Source organism: Pelodiscus sinensis, chromosome 9, assembly GCF_052426305.1.
Source record: "Pelodiscus sinensis isolate ZL-2025 chromosome 9, ASM5242630v1, whole genome shotgun sequence".
Classification (NCBI taxonomy): domain Eukaryota; kingdom Metazoa; phylum Chordata; order Testudines; family Trionychidae; genus Pelodiscus; species Pelodiscus sinensis.
In genome coordinates this window covers 23,464,867-23,484,817 of record NC_143060.1, presented here as the reverse complement: position 1 = coordinate 23,484,817, position 19,951 = coordinate 23,464,867, and the positions used below count along the sequence as shown (strand labels likewise).

At 41.8% G+C, this 19,951-nt stretch overlaps 1 protein-coding gene across 2 annotated transcripts in view; it reads left to right on the top strand.

Annotated features, from left to right (window-relative positions):
- The window catches only part of NEGR1 (neuronal growth regulator 1), a 692,522-nt gene extending 673,152 nt beyond the window's left edge, over positions 1–19,370 (top strand). For both annotated transcript variants that reach the window (XM_006121060.5, XM_006121061.5), the window contains one exon: positions 18,313–19,370. In XM_006121060.5, the coding sequence (XP_006121122.1) occupies positions 18,313–18,437 (125 nt within the window). In that variant the 3' untranslated portion in view covers positions 18,438–19,370. The remainder of the gene's footprint in view (positions 1–18,312) is intronic.
- Positions 19,371–19,951: the final 581 nt, after the last annotated feature.

The window sequence follows — 19,951 nt, the reverse complement described above, 5'->3', positions numbered from 1 at the left end:
ATACATCAGGAAGGGAGGCTAGGGACAGGTAAGTGGAAGGATGTGAGGGAGGAATGGGGTATGAGCCCCCGATGAGGAGGACTGGGGTGGCTCTGCGGGCTCCTTGGGGTGGAAACTCTCCTGCAGCCCCCCGATTGACCCCCCCGGATGGCAGCCAGTGGCAAGTGTAGCCGGGCTGATGGCCGAGTGCTGTGATGTGCCGAGTGTGGGCACTCAGGGCACTCCAAGCCAGGACTGCTTTGCAAGCGGGGAACCCCTGAGAACTGTCTGTCTGGGGTGGGGGTCGGGTCGCTTTAAGCACAGCCCTTGGCTATCCCGAGACAGCAGCTCCACACTCTAAGTCCTAATCTGATGCCCTGCCAGCACTGCTTCCGGCCATCCTTAACCTTGGTTCAGGGTCCACTCAATGTGGACATGCTAGTTCGAATTCGCAAAATGGTAATTCGAACTAGTTTTTAGGTCTAGATGCACTAGTTCAAATTAGCTTAGTTCGAATTAATTGCAGGTAGTCCCCGGGTTATGTACAAAATTAGGACTATAGGTTTTTTCTTAAGTTGAATTTATATGTAAGTCGGAACTGGTATGCTAAGTTGAATTTGGATGTAAGTCGGCCTCGGCGCGGGGAGTTTTTTAAAGCGGCCCCCGCGGAGCTTCGCATCCCCTTCCCCCGCCCCCTCCGCGGCCAGTCTCTGGGGCTAGGGCCAAGCGTGCCCCGTGTGCCCTGACCAGCCGCTTCAGAGCCTGGAGGCCACAGCCCGGCGCAGGGCCGGGTGTTTAACGGCGGAGGCGGATTCCCCTTTAAATCTCCCCGCCTGCCCCCCCCACAGGTCTCCGTCTTACCAGCTCTCTTCTCGCCATCCCTCCGCCTCCACCCGCAAACGTGACTCCCAGCCCAATCCCACAATGCACCGGGCGTGCCGGGCTCCCTCAGCGCCGCCTGAATGGAAATGCCGCCGCTGCGGCGCAGCTAGTGTGGCGGGACCAACCCGGCAGCGCCCCAGATGCTCTGTCCCAGGCATCCAGATTCAGCTGCTGTTGAAACTGACCAGCAGCAGCTGAATCGGAGACGCCTGGTGCAGAGCAGCTGGGGTGCTGCCAGGTTGGTCCAGTAGCGTCCTCCATGGTGAGAAAAGCCGCTCCGTGTCTCCCTGATCTGCTGGGGGGAAGCGTCCCCCATGCCGCCGGAGATGGTGACAGTGGGGGAGGCACCCCGCACTAGCTGCGCCCCGGCTGCGGCATTTCCATTCAGGCGGCGCTGAGGGAGTCCGGTGTGCCCGGTGCATTGTGGTATGAGGGAGACCTGGGGAAGGGGGGACAGGCGGGGAGATTTAAAGGGGAATCTGCCTCCGCCGTTAAACACCCGGCCCTGCGCCGGGCTGCGGCCTCCGGGCACCCCGCACTAGCTGCGCCCACCCCTCCCCCGTTCATAACTAGGGATCTGACGTAAGTCGGATTGATGTAACCCGGGGACTTCCTGTAATTCGAATTAAGTTAGTTCGAGTTAGTGCTGTAGTGTAGACATGCCCTGAGAGACATAGTCCCGTGGAGCAGAAGAAGATAGAGGGTGTGTTAGCAGAGAAGTCTGTGAGTGCAGTCAGGAGAGCTAGCTGCAAGTCTAGCCAATGTAGACTCTCTATATCCAGGGAAGTCCATGGACTGCACAGGAAAACCACCGAACAGAGCAGAGTAGACCAGATTATCTGTCCCTGCATTTCCATTCCATTCTGAATGTGACACATTTCAGTGCTGAGGCTACAGAAAGACAGAAATAATGCTTTTAAGGCCAAAAGCTATACCTAACCACCATGGGCAACATGTGACTCCTCCATTTGGGAAATCTGGATGTGCCTAAACTGAAACATGGTCCTGTCTTGAGGCGAACCCCGCTTGGACTCTATCCCCAAATCCCTGTCCACAATCCACTTCCAGCCCCACTGTGCCTCCTCCCCCATGTACCCCTCCCTCTTTCCCCAAGGTCCCTCTACCCACCTCTCACATGTCTTCCCCCGGGAACCCTAGCCCCATGCCTTGCAATTCTTCACTCCCTCCCTTGAGGCTCCCTCCTGCTGCTTTTGCCTCTTCAGTCCCGTCCCCCCCCCCCCACACACACACAGAACTCCACCAGCCATTTGCACCTCTTTCACGCTTCCCCCAAGACTCCCTCCCATGTACCTAGTTGCTCACTCACCACTCACATGCACCTCCTCACCCCTACCCAGAGGCCCCATGTGGGCAGAGTAGAGCTTGGAAGAGGCGTAGTGAAGGTGGGACCTCAACGGAAGAAGACAAATGGGAGCAGGGCCTCAGGGTGGAGCACAGATGGGGCCATAGCACAGACACCCTTGCAGCAGTGGCACATTCCAAAGGCAATGGGCTGTCTGCTTGGGGAGGCTTAATCTACTCTTAGCCTCTTGTACCATGCTCACCATCTGTCTATAGAGACATGACAGAACTTCTGGACTCAGTGCTTTTATTAAGGTGATGATAGATAGATAGATAGATAGATAGATAGATAGATAGATAGATAGATAGATAGATAGATAGATAGATAGATAGATAGATAGATAGATAATCCAAAATTCAAATAAATTCATGGAGTTACTTGCATGCCCAATCCTATATGCACCTTTGAATATTTCCCTGAGCAAAGGTCTAGATATATGTATCTGTATCTAGCAACTTAGTTCATTGTTTAACATTTAGTGGACACTCTTATGTCCTGTTGATTCCACAATATTTTCAAAAATTAAAATGCTATTTATAAACTAAATTACCTCACATATTAAAGGCAGCTGTACAAATGGTAATGCAAAATTTACCAACCTGAGCACAAAAACCTGCTTGCCCACCCTTACCAAGAAAATAATGTTGGGGAGGGGAAATATTTCACTTATTCTTTCAAAACAATTTCTCATACCAGATGAGTGGCCTTAATAGTGGCTATTAAGTCCATAGCACATTTGAATTTTTAAGATTAAGTATGCAAAGCAAAACTCCATTCCCCCCAAAAAATCTTTAACATATTTCATTAATTCATAGAAAAAAGTATTTTTTCCCATACTCAACTCGGACAGAATTTTATCATGGAATTTTACCAAAAAACTCGTCTTGGGGGTTAGAATAAGTCTGAGAAACTTCCAGCTGTTTTCAAAAAGTTGGGTTTTACGATGTGCCTAGAATGAAAGTGTCTCCACAATAATCACTGCAGAAGACGGTCTCTGCTGCGTCACTATAATTGGTGCTATTTATTTGGTACCAAGACTGAGGGATGGGCCACTGCTTGTAAATGTGTTTCAAAGATAACAGCTGATCTTGAAACAGCAGGTGATTTCTACAAGTCAAGGCAAGGAGAGGATGCACCGGTGCAGAATATACTTACCAGATGGTAGCACATTCAAGTAGATAACTCAGTATACATCATTCCTCAAGAGATCATGCTTGTTCCAGGATGCTCCAGCAGCTGGGCACCTGATTATTTCCAATCCTGTTTCTACTAGCTAAATTTTCACTGAGGATACGTTATCCTGACGGTTATACCCAGACTGCAAACACAAGCAGATTTATTCAGCAAGCCCCATGGTGTTTTAGTGAAATAGAAGCATTTGCTGAGAGATTCACTGATTATTGGAAGAGTAATATATTAATAAGTTTGTCTTCTCTAACTTTTGATCCTTCTTAAAAATTATATTTCAATAGTATTTCCAATTCTCATTCCAATCAGAGTGATTTGTGAAGAAAAATTGCAATTTTGTGCAAAATTACCAACTATTGCAGTGAAAATTGTTAACTTTTTTTCTTCAATAAAAGCAACTTGTTTGCTCAGGAAGAATCAGATTGCAACTTGTTATTTGACTCTGAATAGCTCTTGTCTTTCTGTTGCTCCCTGAATGTGGGAGTCAAACATCTGCCTAGTTAACAGTCTGTAGCAGTGTTCCTGCTAAGATTTTCCAACCATGAGCGGAGTGAGTTTTGGCTTGTGCACCAATATTGAGGTCATGTGCGCTGGTTTGAATGTGTGCCACCATGGTGCTCAATTTATTAACACACACATGTTGCTGGCTGCCAGAACAGACATTCCCCCCGCCCCCCCATCCCCAGCATGTGGCGAGTCCTGTTCCTGGCTGCCATAGTAGACATCCCCCTATGCGGTAGGTCCAGTTTCTGGACCCAGCCTCCAGAACAGGCCCTGCCGTCCCCCCCACCTCCCGGCCACGTGGCAGCCTCGGCCACTGGAGCAATCTCTCCTCCTCCCCCGCCCCCCCACTGCCACATGGCTGCGGCTGCTCCTGGCTCCCTGCCCCAGCGGCTCTCCTCACCACACCATCTCAGCCGGCCCCACCCACCAGAGCAGCTGCCTGCTGCACAAATGCTTCTGTGTGACTCTCCAGAGGAGGTGGGTGGGGGAAAAAATGTTTGTGTGCGGCTGTGTAGGTGCACACCTTAGCAGGAACATTGGTCTGTAGACCCTAAAGAAAAAAGATTCGTCCCAGCTCCCTATTTGCAAGGAAAGCTGTGGTGCTAGAGAAGGTATTTGGCATGTTTGGGGGTGGGGAGCAGTGTTCCCTGTAAGCTGTGTGCTTGGGCAGACACCCAGGAGAGATTCAAATGTTGCCCAGCTGATTAACAGAATGCCCACAGCTGGCAGCATGTATTTCTATTGGTAGTGCACATCCACACATGCCTTGTATTTCTATTGGTAGTGCACATCCACACATAACAAAATTCAGCTCCAAAGAAGCCTTGCCATCAGAAACTGCCCTGTTAAGGCACTGAATCATTGTTTTTCATGGCTGTCTTGAAACCACTCACTTGGGGCCATAACAGGAGACTGCGGGCCTATGACAAAGTAGAGGCTCCCAGTGAGTGTGAGCTACTGTGTCATACTCAGCAGCATGGGTCAAGCCAGCAAAAGAAATCCTGAGTGTGAACTGGATTCATTCAGGTTTTTCTCCTGTTGGGTTTTCAGAAGTTGTAACAAATAACTGACGTTGAGATAGATTTATCTCTTGGGAGAGGCCTCTGAAATCATAGTTACGCAAGATATGAAATGGGCCCATTCCCAGAGTTGAGTCTACTTCAGCAGATGATGTCGATGTTCAAAGATGTTTTAGGCAAATGAAGATATTTATCATAAGGTAAATTCAGGTGATGCTTTGTTTTAACTGCCATATTAACTGCACCATAACTAGTTAGTTGAAATGATATCTTAAGTCCGTAGGTATGTTATATCTATAAAAAGTCACATTTGTTGATATTGTATCCTGTAGGTTACTTTTGAGCCTTCATTTCCTTTCATTCAGTTCTGTTTCAGTCTCATTTTACCAGATGAGAACTCAAAGCTACAATCAACCCTAAATTAATTCAAGAACCTAAACTTGTGCAGCTTTTCTCTGCTGCAGTAAAACACATCTGGCTGTGTCTAAACTGGCCACTTGAATTTCCGCAAGAACACTGATGATCTCATGTAAGAAATCAGTGCTTCTTGCGGAAATACTATGCGCAAAAGGGCCAGTGTAGACAGCTCAGATTTGTTTTGCGCAAAAAAGCCCCGATCGCGAAAATGGCAATCGGGGCTTTTTTGCAGAAAAGCATGTCTAGATTGGCTCGGACGCTTTTCCGCAAAAAGTGCTTTTGCAGAAAAGCGTCCGTGCCAATCTAGATGCTTTTTCCGCAAATGCTTTTAACAGAAAACTTTTCCATTAAAAACTTTTGCGGAAAATCATGCCAGTCTAGACGTAGCCATCTTAGTTTTCAAAGTTTTGTTTAAGATGTTATTTCTGGACATATTACTTGCATGTTTGCCTACACAGTCACTGCACTAAAGCACTTTGGGAATATCCTGGATATAAAAGGAGTTATAGAAACCATATCTTGTTTTAGTCTCTTACGAATGAGCAATTAAATAAGTAGTGAGCTGCTAATTAGCAACTGAGGGAGGAGGTTAGTTTGTTTATTTGTTTTGTTTTTTTCAGTATTGAATTGATGTGATTTGTCAGCTTTGGAAACTATTAATTTTATCAGTTACTTACCTAAAAATATAATCTTCTTTTTTTATTCCAAGTGTTCTAGTGTCTTTGTATTTATACAATCTGGATATGATTTAATAAGCTTTAAAAAGATAGTGCTGGTTCATACCAAGGAAATCAGATTTACATAATTTTCCACTTGTCTATAGAGCCACAGCGTTCAGATGTCTTTTGCACTGGGGAGACAGTTATAATATGATAAGATGAAATACCACCTACAGTACACTTGATCCTGGTAGCTTGACTTGTGTAATAAATTAAAGGTTGATTTGTCATACTGACTTTTACTATAAACTGCTATTGTAATCCAAGGGCAGAAAGGTAAAAGAGAACCCTCTTTCACTTCTGCCCAAGAAATATTTCAGATTATTCCTACAGGGAGGGCTCAATCCTGCAGTTTTTATGCATGCAAATAAACTACTAGCCATTACAGGGCTTCTTGAGCAAGTAAAGATTTCTAGACTGGGACTTAATTTTGTCTTTTTATATATTTATTTTATTAACTGAAACTTAGGAAGTAAAAGTGATGTTTTGTTCATGTCTGTCGTGCTCCATGTAATTAGATTGATGTGAATTGAAAATAGGCAAGAGTGTGGCAGCTGTGTCTCAGATTTCTTTACAAGGAAACTAGGGAAATATTTCATTATTGCTGTTCAAAATGTACTTAGATTCCAGATTCTCAGGACAGGAGTACGAAGCAGACTACTAAATGTAGTGAACCCTTCAGTCTTCCTTTATTCTCCATTTATGTTATTTCTTCTCTTTTTTCAGGTATTAGAGTTTCAGGCCTTATAGTTTTTAGTGATTTTTAGTGAAAGAACCAATGTTACTATACAGTATAGTATTTATGTAGAACCACCGGTGTACATGGTATAAGCAGCCAAAGCAAGGACAGTTGCACTGAAGGGAGAGAGTGAAAGAGGGCCCAGCTGGGGTCACTGCTCCCTTCTTCCTCTCCCCCCAGCATCTTCTCTGGACACAGAAATGTTCAGGGAAAGAGCCCACTCAGTCACGCGCTGGAAGACTAGGACATAGGTTGTATGTCCATTCCCCATCCTTCCCATTATGTGGCATTGTGGGAGGAGGGACTGACTGCAGGAGGAGCCAATCAGAGACTCCAGGTGATAGAAGCAGCTAAAGCAAGAACTTCAGGACATTCAGAAAATGTTTTTGAAGTTTTGTCTGGACTTTTTCTGCCCTATATTGATTAGCTGTTTGCTCTAATCATCTCCCTCTCCCACTCTCACAACTTCGCTCATGCTCTTCCCTTCTTCCCTACCCTATACGCCTCAGTCCTCTTCATTTCAATGTCATCTCTCCCTTTACCATTCTTTCTATTTTGCATTTCCCTAACGGGCTCTACATTAAAACCAAAACAAAATCTTGGCACTAACATGCCGTGTGCTGCCAGCATATTATTCAGTCTGCTGGTGTGTTCTACCTTTCCCCTACTCCGTGTTTGTCTTATCCATTTAGATTAAAAAATTATTAGAGACTCTATTTTTGTACAGGCCTAACATCATCTTCATTGGTTATTAGGCACTGTGGTAATAAATATGGTAATAATGGTGCTTTACAAGCAAATAAAAGACTGATGCCCCAAATGAGCTTTCAATCTGTGAATCCAAGTGCAGTTACTACCAAGTGCAGAGCTTACTTTCATGAAGGGACCCTTCTGTTCTCATCTGTTCAGAGTCTCATAGCATCCTCATTACCATAGCATCTGAGTTGTGCTCCCTGTCAGGACCCGACCTGGGCCGGGAAGTTAGTGATCCAGCCAGTGGACCAAATTTGTTGATGAATCTTGGTCACATGCCATCCGAGGTATGTTGTGCATACACTAAGAAAAAGTGTCTTCTAGAACTCCAATAAGCAATGAGACTAGCATTCATCATGTAATTTTTTTTCTCCTATTTTTCACTCCAGAAGTATAGACTAGATGAAAACATTTACCCAGCATTGTTGGACCCTTCAGGGAAGAGGGCTGGGGGGGGGGGGGGGGAGGTGCAGGAGTCAAGGTAGGAGATTGGGGATGTGTGGGACTCAGGGCAGGGTGATGGGGATGTGGGAGTGCAGGAGTCAGGGCAATGATTGGGGATGCAGAAGTCAGGGCATGGAGTTGGGAGGTGGGGAAAGCTCAGGACAGGAGGTGGGAGAAACCTGGCTACTGGCTGCTCTATGGGGCAGGCTGGGGCCATACTGTCCAGGTGGCAGCTGCTGCCCTGGGCCAGGCCACTGTGGCAGGGGCCATGCTGCCTGGCTAGAGGAAGCTCTTCTGGGTAGGTCTGAATGGCAGAATCCAGATGTTTGAGGCAGTTTTACAACATGTAGAGCATGGATGGGGAACCTGAGGCCTGGGGACCAGGTGCATCCCCCAGCTTGCCTGGATCCTGCCTTCAAGGCTCAGGGCTCCCTCTCCCCCAGCACTGTGGAGTCTGTGCTAGCATTCCAGACCCCACCCCATCCCACTGCAGAGCTGGAGCACAGAACATCTACTATGTTGCCCCCCCACCACGCTCTGGTGTGCGAGGGGAATGTGGGGAGTATCTTTATCCTTCTCAGTTGAGGGCCACATCAGTGCGGGTTTGGGGGTTTTCTTTGTTTCTCACTTGTGTGTGGCCCTCGACCCAAGAAAGGTTCCTCACCCCGGAATGTTGCAGAGTTTCCTCCAGAGCTTTGGAGTGGCTCCCAAGAAATCTCTGTCTCCTGTACAAATGAGGTTTATCCTTGCTGTATACAGCTCTGTGGTACCTCAAGGGCAGAGCTGTTGACCACAGTCCTAGTCCCAGAGCTACAGGAGATCTAGGTATTCTGGGTCCAGTCCATTGAGTGCTTTGAACATGAGGATTGAAACCTTGAATTTGACTCTTTTTTGTGGGTGTCTGGTGTAGAGGGAGGAGGATTAGTTTTAATGTGTTTGTGTAGGCCTGTATTGCTGCAGAGATGTGCTGTTACATTCTGCACTAGCTGGAGTTTTCCTAAGGACTGATGATTTCATGCCTACTTATATTGCAGTGCTACTATAATCCATCAAGGAGATGATGAAGGCATAAATTACTGAAGCCAGGTCATCATTTGTCAGAATTGAATAGAATCACCAAACCAAACAGATATACTAGAAAGTGTAACTCCCAGACTCTGTGTGAGAGCTCAGTGTCAAGGAAGAAAGCAGCGTACTCCTAAATTATGGACTGATTTAATCAAAAGTGAATATGTATCTTCAACACAAGGAGAGTGCACCATGGCTGGGAACTCCTCCAAGCAGTTCCCTTTACCAACCAGTGTAAACTCCATCTTGCATGGATGCAGCATCAACTAGTTGTTCTTCTTCTGTATGTTATCTGTGTGTTCTTGGCACATGAATCATGTCTTCTTGCTAGTTGTAATTGTGGTTGCATGTAGGTGTTGAATAGGAATGGAGAATGCCTTATGTTACGCCTAGAGGTGGAGGAGCAGTTTCTCATGACTCTTTGGGTGTATCCCTCCGTGCAGTCCCCTGGTTAGCTCAGTGGGGCTATTGTGGATAATAACCTATATGCTTGACAGAAAGTTTCTGCAGAAATTGGTACTAATTAGAATCTACAATTTAAAGGCTGGATTCTGAGCAGGGACTGCTTGGATGAGTAAGTGCTGCTCAGCAAAAGGGCCGCACAATCAGGTCTTAAATTTAAATGCCAAAACAGCTTTGAGATGAGTGGTAAATCAAAGAGCACAGGGTCCAGGTACAATCATAGGATGACTGGAATTGTATTGTTTGTTGTAGTGGAGTGATTTTTTTAAACGTACTCATTCACGGAAGACCATTGAATGTTAAGTATGGTGTAGTTTATTTTCAGTGTGTGCTTTTGGCATTCAACTGCTGTGAAATCTGTCAGATTTATGAAAAGAAAATCTTGAAATGTGATGGATTGTCATTTAGGATTATGGGCTAGATTCACCAAAAGTGGTGCAGAAATGTCTAAATTACTTCCCCAGGACAGATAAGCAATGATACTACCTTTAAAAAAAATAAAATTGTTTATTTTTTAAACAATTAACAAAACTATCCAAAGCCCAAGATTTGGTGGTGATGGGGGACTTCAACTATCCAGACATATGTTGGGAAACTAACACAGCGGGGCACAGGCTATCCAATAAGTTTCTGGACTTCATTGGAGACAACTTTCTGTTTCAGAAGGTTGAAAAGCTACCAGAGGAGAAGCTGTTCTGGATTTGGTTTTAACAAATAGGGAGGAACTAGTTGAGAACTTGAAAGTGGAAGACAGTATAGGGGACAGTGATCATGAAATAATAGAGTTCATGATCTTAAGGAAAGGTAGAAGGGAGACCAGCACAATTGAGGTAATGGATTTCAGGAAGGCAGATTTTGATAAGCTCAGAGAACTTGTAGGTAAGGTCCCATGGGAAGCAAGACTGAAGGGAAAAACAACTGAGGAGAGTTGGAAGTATTTCAAAGGGACGTTGTTAAGGGCCCAAAAGCAAACAATTCCGCTGTGTAGGAAAGATAGAAAATATGGCAAAAGACCAGCTTGGCTTAACAAGGAGATCTTGCACGATCTCAAAATAAAAAAGGAGTCTCATAAAAAATGGAAACTAGGACAACTAACAAAGGATGAATATAGGCAAGCAACACGGGAATGCAGGGGCAAGATTGGAAAGGCAAAGGCACAAAATGAGATTAAACTAGCTACAGGCATAAAGGGAAACAAGAAGACCTTTTATAAATACATTAGAAGCAAAAGGAAGACCAAGGACAGGGTAGGCCCACTGCTTAGTGAGGAGGGAGAAGCAGTAACAGGAAACTTGGAAATGGCGGAGATGCTCAATGACGTCTTTGTTTCGGTCTTCACCGAGAAGTCTGGAGGTGTGCCTAACGTAGTGAATTCAAGCAGAGAGAGGGTAAGTTTAGAAGATAGGATACACAAAGAACAAGTTAAAAATCACTTAGGAAAGTTAGATGTCAGCAAGTCACCAGGTCCTGAGGAAATGCATCCCAGGATACTCAAGGAGCTGATAGAGGAGGTATCTGAGCCTTTAGCTATGATTTTTGAAAAATCATGGCAGACAGGGGAGATTCCAGAAGACTGGAAAAGGGCAAATATTGTGCCCATCTATAAAAAGGGGAATAAGAACAACCCAGGAAACTACAGACCGGTCAGTTTAACGTCTGTCCCAGGGAAGATAATGGAGCAGGTAATTAAGGAAATCATATGCAAATACTTGGAAGGTAATAAAGTGATAGGGAATAGCCAGCATGGGTTTGTGAAGAACAAGACATGCCAAACTAATCTGATAGCTTTCTTTGATAGGATAACGAGCCTTGTGGATAAGGGAGAAGCGGTGGATGTCATATACCTAGACTTTAGTAAGGCATTTGATACGGTCTCGCATGATATTCTTATTGATAAACTAGGCAAATATTACTTAGATAGGGCCACGATAAGGTGGGTGCATAATTGGCTGGATAACCGTAGTCAGAGAGTTGTTGTTAACGGTGCTAACTCCTGCTGGAAAGGGATAGCAAGTGGAGTTCCGCAAGGGTCTGTTTTGGGACCCGTACTGTTCAATATCTTCATCAATGATGTAGATATTGGGATAAAGAGTACGCTTATTAAGTTTGCAGATTATACCAAACTGGGTGGGGTTGCAACTTCTTTGGAGGATAGGGACATAATTCAAAATGACCTTAGCAAGTTAGAGAAATGGTCAGAGGTAAACAGGATGAGGTTTAATAAAGAGAAATGCAAAGTGCTCCACTTAGGAAGGAACAATCAGTTCCATACATACAAGATGGGAAGCGACTGTCTAGGAAGGAGCATGGCGGAAAGGGATCTAGGGGTCATAGTGGATCACAAGTTGAATATGAATCAACAGTGTGATGCTGTTGCAAAAAAAGCAAATATGATTCTAGGTTGTATCAACAGGTGTGTTGTAAGCAAAACTCATGAAGTCATTCTGCCGCTCTACTCTGCACTAGTTAGGCCTCAGCTGGAGTACTGTGTCCAGTTCTGGGCGCCACATTTCAAGAAAGATGTGGAGAAATTGGAAAGGGTACAGAGAAGAGCGACAAGAATGATTAAAGGTTTAGAGAACATGACCTATGAAGCCAGGCTTCGTGAACTGGGCTTGTTTAGTTTGAAAAAAAGAAGATTAAGGGGGGACATGATAGCGGTTTTCAAATATCTAAAAGGGTGTCACAAGGAGGAAGGAGAAAATTTGTTCCTCTTGGTTACTGAGGACAGGACAAGGAGTAATGGGCTTAAAGTGCAGCAGGGGAGGTTTAGATTGGACATTAGGAAAAAATTCCTAACTGTCAGGGTGGTCAAATATTGGAATAAATTGCCAAGGGAGGTGGTGGAATCTCCCTCTCTAGAGATATTTAAGAACAGGTTAGATAGACATCTGTCAGGGATGGTGTAGACGGAGCTTGGTCCTGCCTTGAGGACGGGGGGCAGGACTCGATGACCTCTCGAGGTCCCTTCCAGTCCTATTATTCTATGATTCTATGATTCTATGATCTGCCAGAACGTCCTTGGCCATGGAAGCTGCTAAGAAGATGCACTAACAAAAAATGGCAATCCTTCACTATCTCAGCTATGCCTCTTGCCAGCCAGTGCTGCCTATGATTTTAGGCTGTTCAGTCACATAAAGCACACCCCACCCCAGCAGAGGAGGAGAGGTAGCCATGTCTCTGTTGCCGCCTATATTCTTGGCAGAATTTCTTTGGCCAGAACCCTATGCTAAGGGTTAGACCAGCATGAAGCTACATAATCTAACTGTAGATGTTCATTAGTACCGCTATTTATCAATATTACTGCATGCCAGAAAGTTAAAATACTGTGGAAAGTTATTTCTAATTAAGGTGCAGAGAAGTACAGTAGTGCCTTGTGTCATCTCCTTTTTTATTCAAAGATTATTTTCCTGATGTTTGAATAGTTGAGATCTTAGAATTATAGGTTATTTTATGTAATCCTGTGCTTTAAGCAGGTAAAAACCTTGACTAGATATACATGTAAGTTTAAATGTTTAAGGCATTGTTCAGGTAAGCATCCAAAAGTTGATGTTTATTGATAAGCTCCTAGGGCTACAAAATTAACTATGACAAAAATAGACGTTGACCAGGGCCTGAATGGCTGGAAGAGAAATTAATACTTACTACATATTTCAGAAACTTCAAGAAAAAGTTTGTTTCCTGCATTTGAAATAGCCTGGCAATGCCATCCAATTGATCACTGTCATTATAAGACTTGTTATTTCTGTGGCGTGTTTATGTATAGCTATCAAATTGTTATATTGCATTAGTTGAATTTGATAATTCCAGCTGCTGGACCCATTTATCTAAGTTGCAGATGTTTATAATAACCACACATAATATCTCTGATACCGTCTTAATGATGTACACGCCTCTGTTGCTCCTCATTAGCATCAATTCACAGACTTAAAAGAGAAAAAAATACAGAATTTAGAATTAAAGGAGGTTTGTCCTAGTATAGACAATTCAACAATATCTCAAAAGGGCTGTAACCAAACAGAAAATGAATGGGTCTTAGATACTAAGAAGACGTGTAGATCTACAAGTATGTTTTGTGAAGGAGAAAATCGGGTTAGACATAGGACAATAATAGGGGTTTCTGCATTCTCTTTCTGTTGAAAAGATTATTCTGTTTTGTTACTTATGTTTCCATTAGCAATTTGTTTTCCCAGTTGCCAGTAAATACTTTCTTACCATTTACCAAGTACTGTATGCTGGTATTAACATTAACATCAGAATAGTACCAAGGTGAAAGAGTAATTTTACTGGGAATATTATAAAACTCTCTGCAGCATGTTCCAGATCTAGCAGGTCTAAGATCTCCAAGGACATGCCATTCAGTAAAATTAGCAAGATATAGTACTGAATAAAAATACCTGAAACAATAGTAGTAATGAGACACAAATCAGTTTTCTGCTATGTCTGCATTTGCAAGACAGTCTATTAAAACAAATATAACAGAAACTAACTGGTCTAAAATGTAAGTTGGTAGATAAATAGAAAAAATATTTGTGTACATATAGGAAAACTTATAGATGCTAAGGCAGGCTAAACTTTCCAGATCGCTCTGTGACAAAAACACTCACCAGATCTGGAAAAAACATTTGGTGGGTTGTTCCTATTGTCAGGGTCAGTGACAGAAGTGGAAGACACCAAGAAATAATAGATTTTGTAATTATTCACTTTCCATTTTTCTCAATAATTCTTGGCATTTCTTGGTTGGAGTGGCATGACCCATGTATCCCCTGGTGGAGGAGGACCCATGTGTTAGCTCACAGGGACAGGGCCCAACAGGGTTGTGGATTTGCTTCAAGACAGTGTCGATTAGAGACAGATAGTTGCTTTTATGACTCTTACCACACCATTACAGGCTTAATACTGCCAGATGGTTACACAGCTACTGCAAAGTAATGCACCAATAAGCATAGGTAGAGCAATGTATAAAAGAGTAAGTAACAGGCACTTGGAAATGCTTACGCCCCTTCAGTCCTGCAGGGAGTCCCATTCCGGTCACCTCGCTCCCAGCCAGTAGGCTCCAGCTAGGGGGATTCGGGGCACCCTTCAAGGTCTAGGTCCCTTTAGAGACTCAATGTGCACGGGACTTCTTAAACTAGTTATACTACAGTTGTTTATTGGGAGTGCACGTACTTGGCTCAACACCATTCTTATTACTTTCATGAGCTGAGATGGAGGTCAAACTTGTTTACTGCTCAGTAGTTTCCCAGCTCAAAGCATGGATTAAAGCTGATAAAGCCCAGCTGCTGTTTGGGCTTGTAGGGTCCCAGGTTATGCTAAGCTGGGTACAGCAGTGATAGAAATTTCCATCCCAGGCCTGCTAAGCTGCAGGACCTTTTATACTTTGGAGTATTTACCTTCAAGATGCTGAGTGCGAGTAGCAAGGTGAATGGAATGAAGAGAACAATCTATAGAATGGTACAGGAAGCTGGCAAAGAGCAGATTGACAATACATTTGTAGACGCACAAGAAATCTACAGATAAACTTACTGTAGCTTGCCAAGCATTGGAATGGTTAGTATAGGATGACTGTGTTAAAGATAAAGAGGAGGCAGCAAGTCCGTCTCGTGTTGAATAGTACACTATATGTTGTATGCACTACAGATAGGCCTGTTGTAATCAATGAGGCTGTTGTTAGGTAAGGTGTTACCCATTGTGAGTAAGGAGATCCTAAGATATTAGGATGTAAGGAGGACTATTAAAGGGAAATGGAGGGGAAATAGGCAGTAACTAAACAAATGAAATATTCAATACAATATGTTTTTCATTAACCTATTTAGAAACTTCATGATTTGTAACATTATTACTGTAAATTCTCCATTACTTTCCCCAAAACTAAGTATTAAATATACACTCCTAATGATGTGAAAAATAACAATACATAAGAAAATAAAAATGAATGAGTATATTAACTTTTCTTTATTTTTTCATAACTATCCAGTAATCCCAGGTTTGGGATGCCAAGATCCTTTTGCTAGACCAAGGAATAGTGTTTATGCACATATATTAATTAAATATCATGAGACTTGAGGCAACAAAAGCATTCAGAATCCACAAATAGATAAGATCATAAAGCCAAAAATGTAGGTTTTCTGTCTGTCCCACATACAGCACTGGAAATGTTTGAGTAAACTAATAATTATTAATTTTCCCCTATATGAAAATGGCTTTTTCTTTTTCATCACTAAGGAGTAATTAAGCTAAAAGACAGATTGAGTCAGTGAAAATGGGCACATCTTGGGGAAAAAACAAATAATCATGACAACGTAAAGATTCAGTTTCAGGGGACTCAAAGAGCCTTGAACTGTATAAAAGCAAATTGTAATACCACATAGTGTCTAATACATAGAATAAGGCCCTTACCTTCAAATATTCTTCAGAAGAAAAAAACTATCTTGTATTACCTAATAATATGACATTTTCTCAGTTTTACTATCGCTTCTCATTTTTGTTTATTTAATTTTATTGAATTCAGTTACAAATAAATTGTACTTATAAAAACAAAAAAACCAACATGAGTATTTACATGTGGACATCTGGAGGAAAATTTACTTCAGTGCTACAAGCACAATCCTAGAATACTGCTTCTTCTTCTTCATCATCATCATCATCATCATTTTTGTCATCTTCTTCAAATTTTGAATTTCTGGGATATAATCATATCTAAAAGAATAATTAGTAGTAGACATCAAAATGCAAGATATCGTACTTAGATTGCTTCTCTCTTTTAAAAGAAATGCCATCTGATTGAAACAAGGGATAATTTAGCATTGCTTTGATTAAAAATAAGATACCGTGGCCGTATGGTAATAAGAGAAAAATTATGGTCCTGGTTTTGGAAAACACCTAAGAACGTGTTTTAATCCATCCTTATTCAGGACATCATTTAAGCAAGCTTAACTTTATTCAAGTGCTTAAGATCCATTGACTTAAAATCCACATGCTTGAAGGTTGTCCTAAATAGGGAAGTTTTCCTGGGTTAGAGACTGTATCAAGATGTGATGTAAGGTAACACAAGTCTTTTAGTAAACTGTAATTTCCTTTTCAGCTTTGCAAATTGCAGATATGTCCAAAGGCTCAATCTCTTACTGCTTATGCATTCAAACTGTCTTTGACTTGACTGGGAGCTTTGGTTTCATTCAGAATTCAGAATCCAGATCATACTCTGTATTATATTAGAAACTAGTAAAAGCCCATATCACAAAAATCTGGTCTGCACTTTGGCACTGATGAAGCTATGAGACACAGACCTGTCAGTATTTGTACACTTATGGAAAGGCTCAGATTTTGCATAGAGAGTTACACATGCATTTTCCATTGATTTCAGCAGCAATGGTGGGTGCAAATCTGAGGGCAGAATTCAACCCATACTGATTATTAAATCAGATTTTGTAGTGGTTGCTATCACATAGTTTTCATATTATTTGTTCCGACGAGCTCATTTTTCTTTATGCTATACCAGGATTAAAATAATAATGTACAATGACTAATTTTGATATTGTGTTATCTGAAAAGTAAAAGATCCATCTCTTTGTATCAGTTAGAACTGTACAAATAATATGGATATACAGTGGAAAAATGCTTGCAGACTCAGGGATGTCCAGGACGATTTAATACAGGCAGTCCCCGGGTTACATGGATCCGACTTACATCGGATCCCTACTTACAAATGGGGTGAGGCAACCCCGCGCTAGCTGCTTCCCCCCAGCAGACCAGGGAGACGCGAAGCTAGCGCCTCCCCCCCAGCAGACCAGGGAGATGTGGAGCGGCTTTTTTCAGCAGACACCTCAGCTTGAGAATAAAGGACTGAGGGAAGTGAGGTGTGGGAGAATAAAACTGAGCTCTGGAGAAATGTTTGGCTAGTGTTTCCCCTACAATATGTACCAGTTCCGACTTACATACAAATTCAACTTAAGAACAAACCTACAGTCCCTATCTTGTACGTAACCCGGGGACTGCCTGTAGTTCTTTTTCATTTCTAATATTTATGATTTTGTGAAAAGAAGATGGGCACTTTCCAGTTTTCTCTTTCATGCTAATCATGTATTAAATTCCCAAACAAAGTAGCCAGAAAGCAATCAGAAAACATGACTGTATCAAAACCTTTTTTTATTTCTTCCATTGTTGTTCCTTTTAATATACTATTGTATTTTTTTATTCTATTTGGAATGTAGTCATTATAACTATAATATTCACTGAGATGTTAAAATGGAGGATGACAATATATATTAGTATTAAGAAAAGGTGAAACAAAATCATTTTTAAAGAGAGTGAAAATAAACATAGGTCCTCTGAGCGAGAAATAAATTTCAGACTTTGATGTCTAACATTATGTATGTAAATGTAAATTTAGGCACCTGATTCAATGATCTGATCTTCAGCAGTGCTGAGCAACACAACTTCCATTGACTTCCACAACTTCAGCATATCTGAATACTAGGTCATTGATTCAGATGTCTACACGAGGATGCAAATGCCTAATTTTAGGCATCCACATTTGAAAGTGTGGGTGGTTATAATTATTTATTGTTCTAGGTAAAATGAAAGAATAGACATGATCCGTTTTATTTTGTAGCATCTTTCTGTCTTCCAGCTACATTTTCCAGTTATCTTCTAGTTTCATATTGAGCATGCCTGAGACAGAAAGAAAAATGCAAAGATTTCATGATTAATATAAAATAAAAGAATTGGGGATGAGCAACAGAAATATTTACTTAATGTTTATTCTTTTCTTTCCAGCTCCAAGTACAGCCCAGTATGGGATTACCGGTGGAGCTGAAGTTCTGTTCTCCTGCTGGTACCTTGTGTTGACACTATCCTCTTTCACTAGCATATTCTACCTGAAGAACATCATTCTACAATAAATATAAAGAGCCATCAAAGGCTTTTAAGGATTCTCTGAAAGTGCTGATGACTGGAGCCAATCTGGTAGAGTTTGTTAAAAGCAGCGTGGGATATAATCAGCAGTGCTTACATGGGGATGATCGCCTTCTGTAGAATTGCTCATTATGTAAATACTTTAATTCTACTCCTTTTTTTTGATTAGCTGCATTACCTTGTGAAGCAGTACACATTGTCCTTTTTTTAAGACGTGAAAGCTCTGAAATTACTTTTAGAGGATATTAATTGTGATTTCATGTTTGTAATCTACAAGTTTTCAAAACCATTCAGTCATGGTCTGCTGAGTTGCAGACTGTAGTTTACAAAAAAAAATATTGCAGTGAAAATGTGATTCTTTAAGGCTGCAATACAAGCATTCCATTCCCTCTTTCGATAAGATTCTATCCACATTTATTCAAAAGCATTTTTATTTAAAAAAAAATCAAGTAATATTGCCTTCAAAACATTTCTTCAAAATATAACACATATCTCGATTTTCTTCTAGCATGATATTCAGGTTTCAAGAATGAGCCTTGTAATATGACTGCATTATGCAGTTTGGCTTCCCCCACTCCCTGTAAATTCAGCATGGGTGTGCCTTCATAAAATACTACTCTCTTCCTCTTCAACAATTCTGGAATGTGTTTTGGTAAATGACAAAATGTAAATTTGAGCGTACAGTATCTCCATTTGAGGACAAAGATGCTCTTGGTTTAAAAATAATATCTTCTCTTCCACCTCCAGTAGGGGAATGGAACTGCTCCAAACTCTGCCCACAACTAGACAACATGGTATTTTTTAACAAATGAACCAAGATTTGCTTAGGTATAGTTCCCTTATTTGTTTCCTGCTAGTGTAAATTTTGTTTGAAAAGCAAGTTTTTCCAGTACAAAATACAGCACAACTTTCTTAAGAGACTTCTTGTGAATGTAGCACTTTTTTATTTCATTGCTCTACATCAGAACATTTAAAAGGCTGTATGTGTGAGAGATTGACAGTCCCTTTTTATTACTGGTCAATACTCCATGGAATGGTATTCTTGCACTTGGGTTGTAGTGTCTCAGCTAACTTGGCAATGATACTTTCATTGCAGAATGTTTTTAAATCTCAGATAGCTGATAACATAGGAAGCACTGGACATACATTTAGTACAAATGTATTTAAAAACAAGTGGTGCCAATAACTATATTTTGGTGCATCTTCAAATGCTGGCACATTGCATCTTAACTGACAGAATTTCATTAATAAGTTGCTAATATTGTATCAATATTTTATCAGAACATTTAATTTCACCTTTCACAAATGGCTCTTGCGATCACTACATATAGCATTGAGTCCAAGAGGAATTATGCCTTAGTAAACAATTGGATCCTAAAATAGCAAATTTTATTTCTATGGCTATGAAAGAGTAGTAGTAGTAGTAGTTATTGTTGTTGTTTTTGTTGTTTTAAAATAGCCTCTAATTTTGCTGACACAATTTTGTGCTCCCAATTTATTG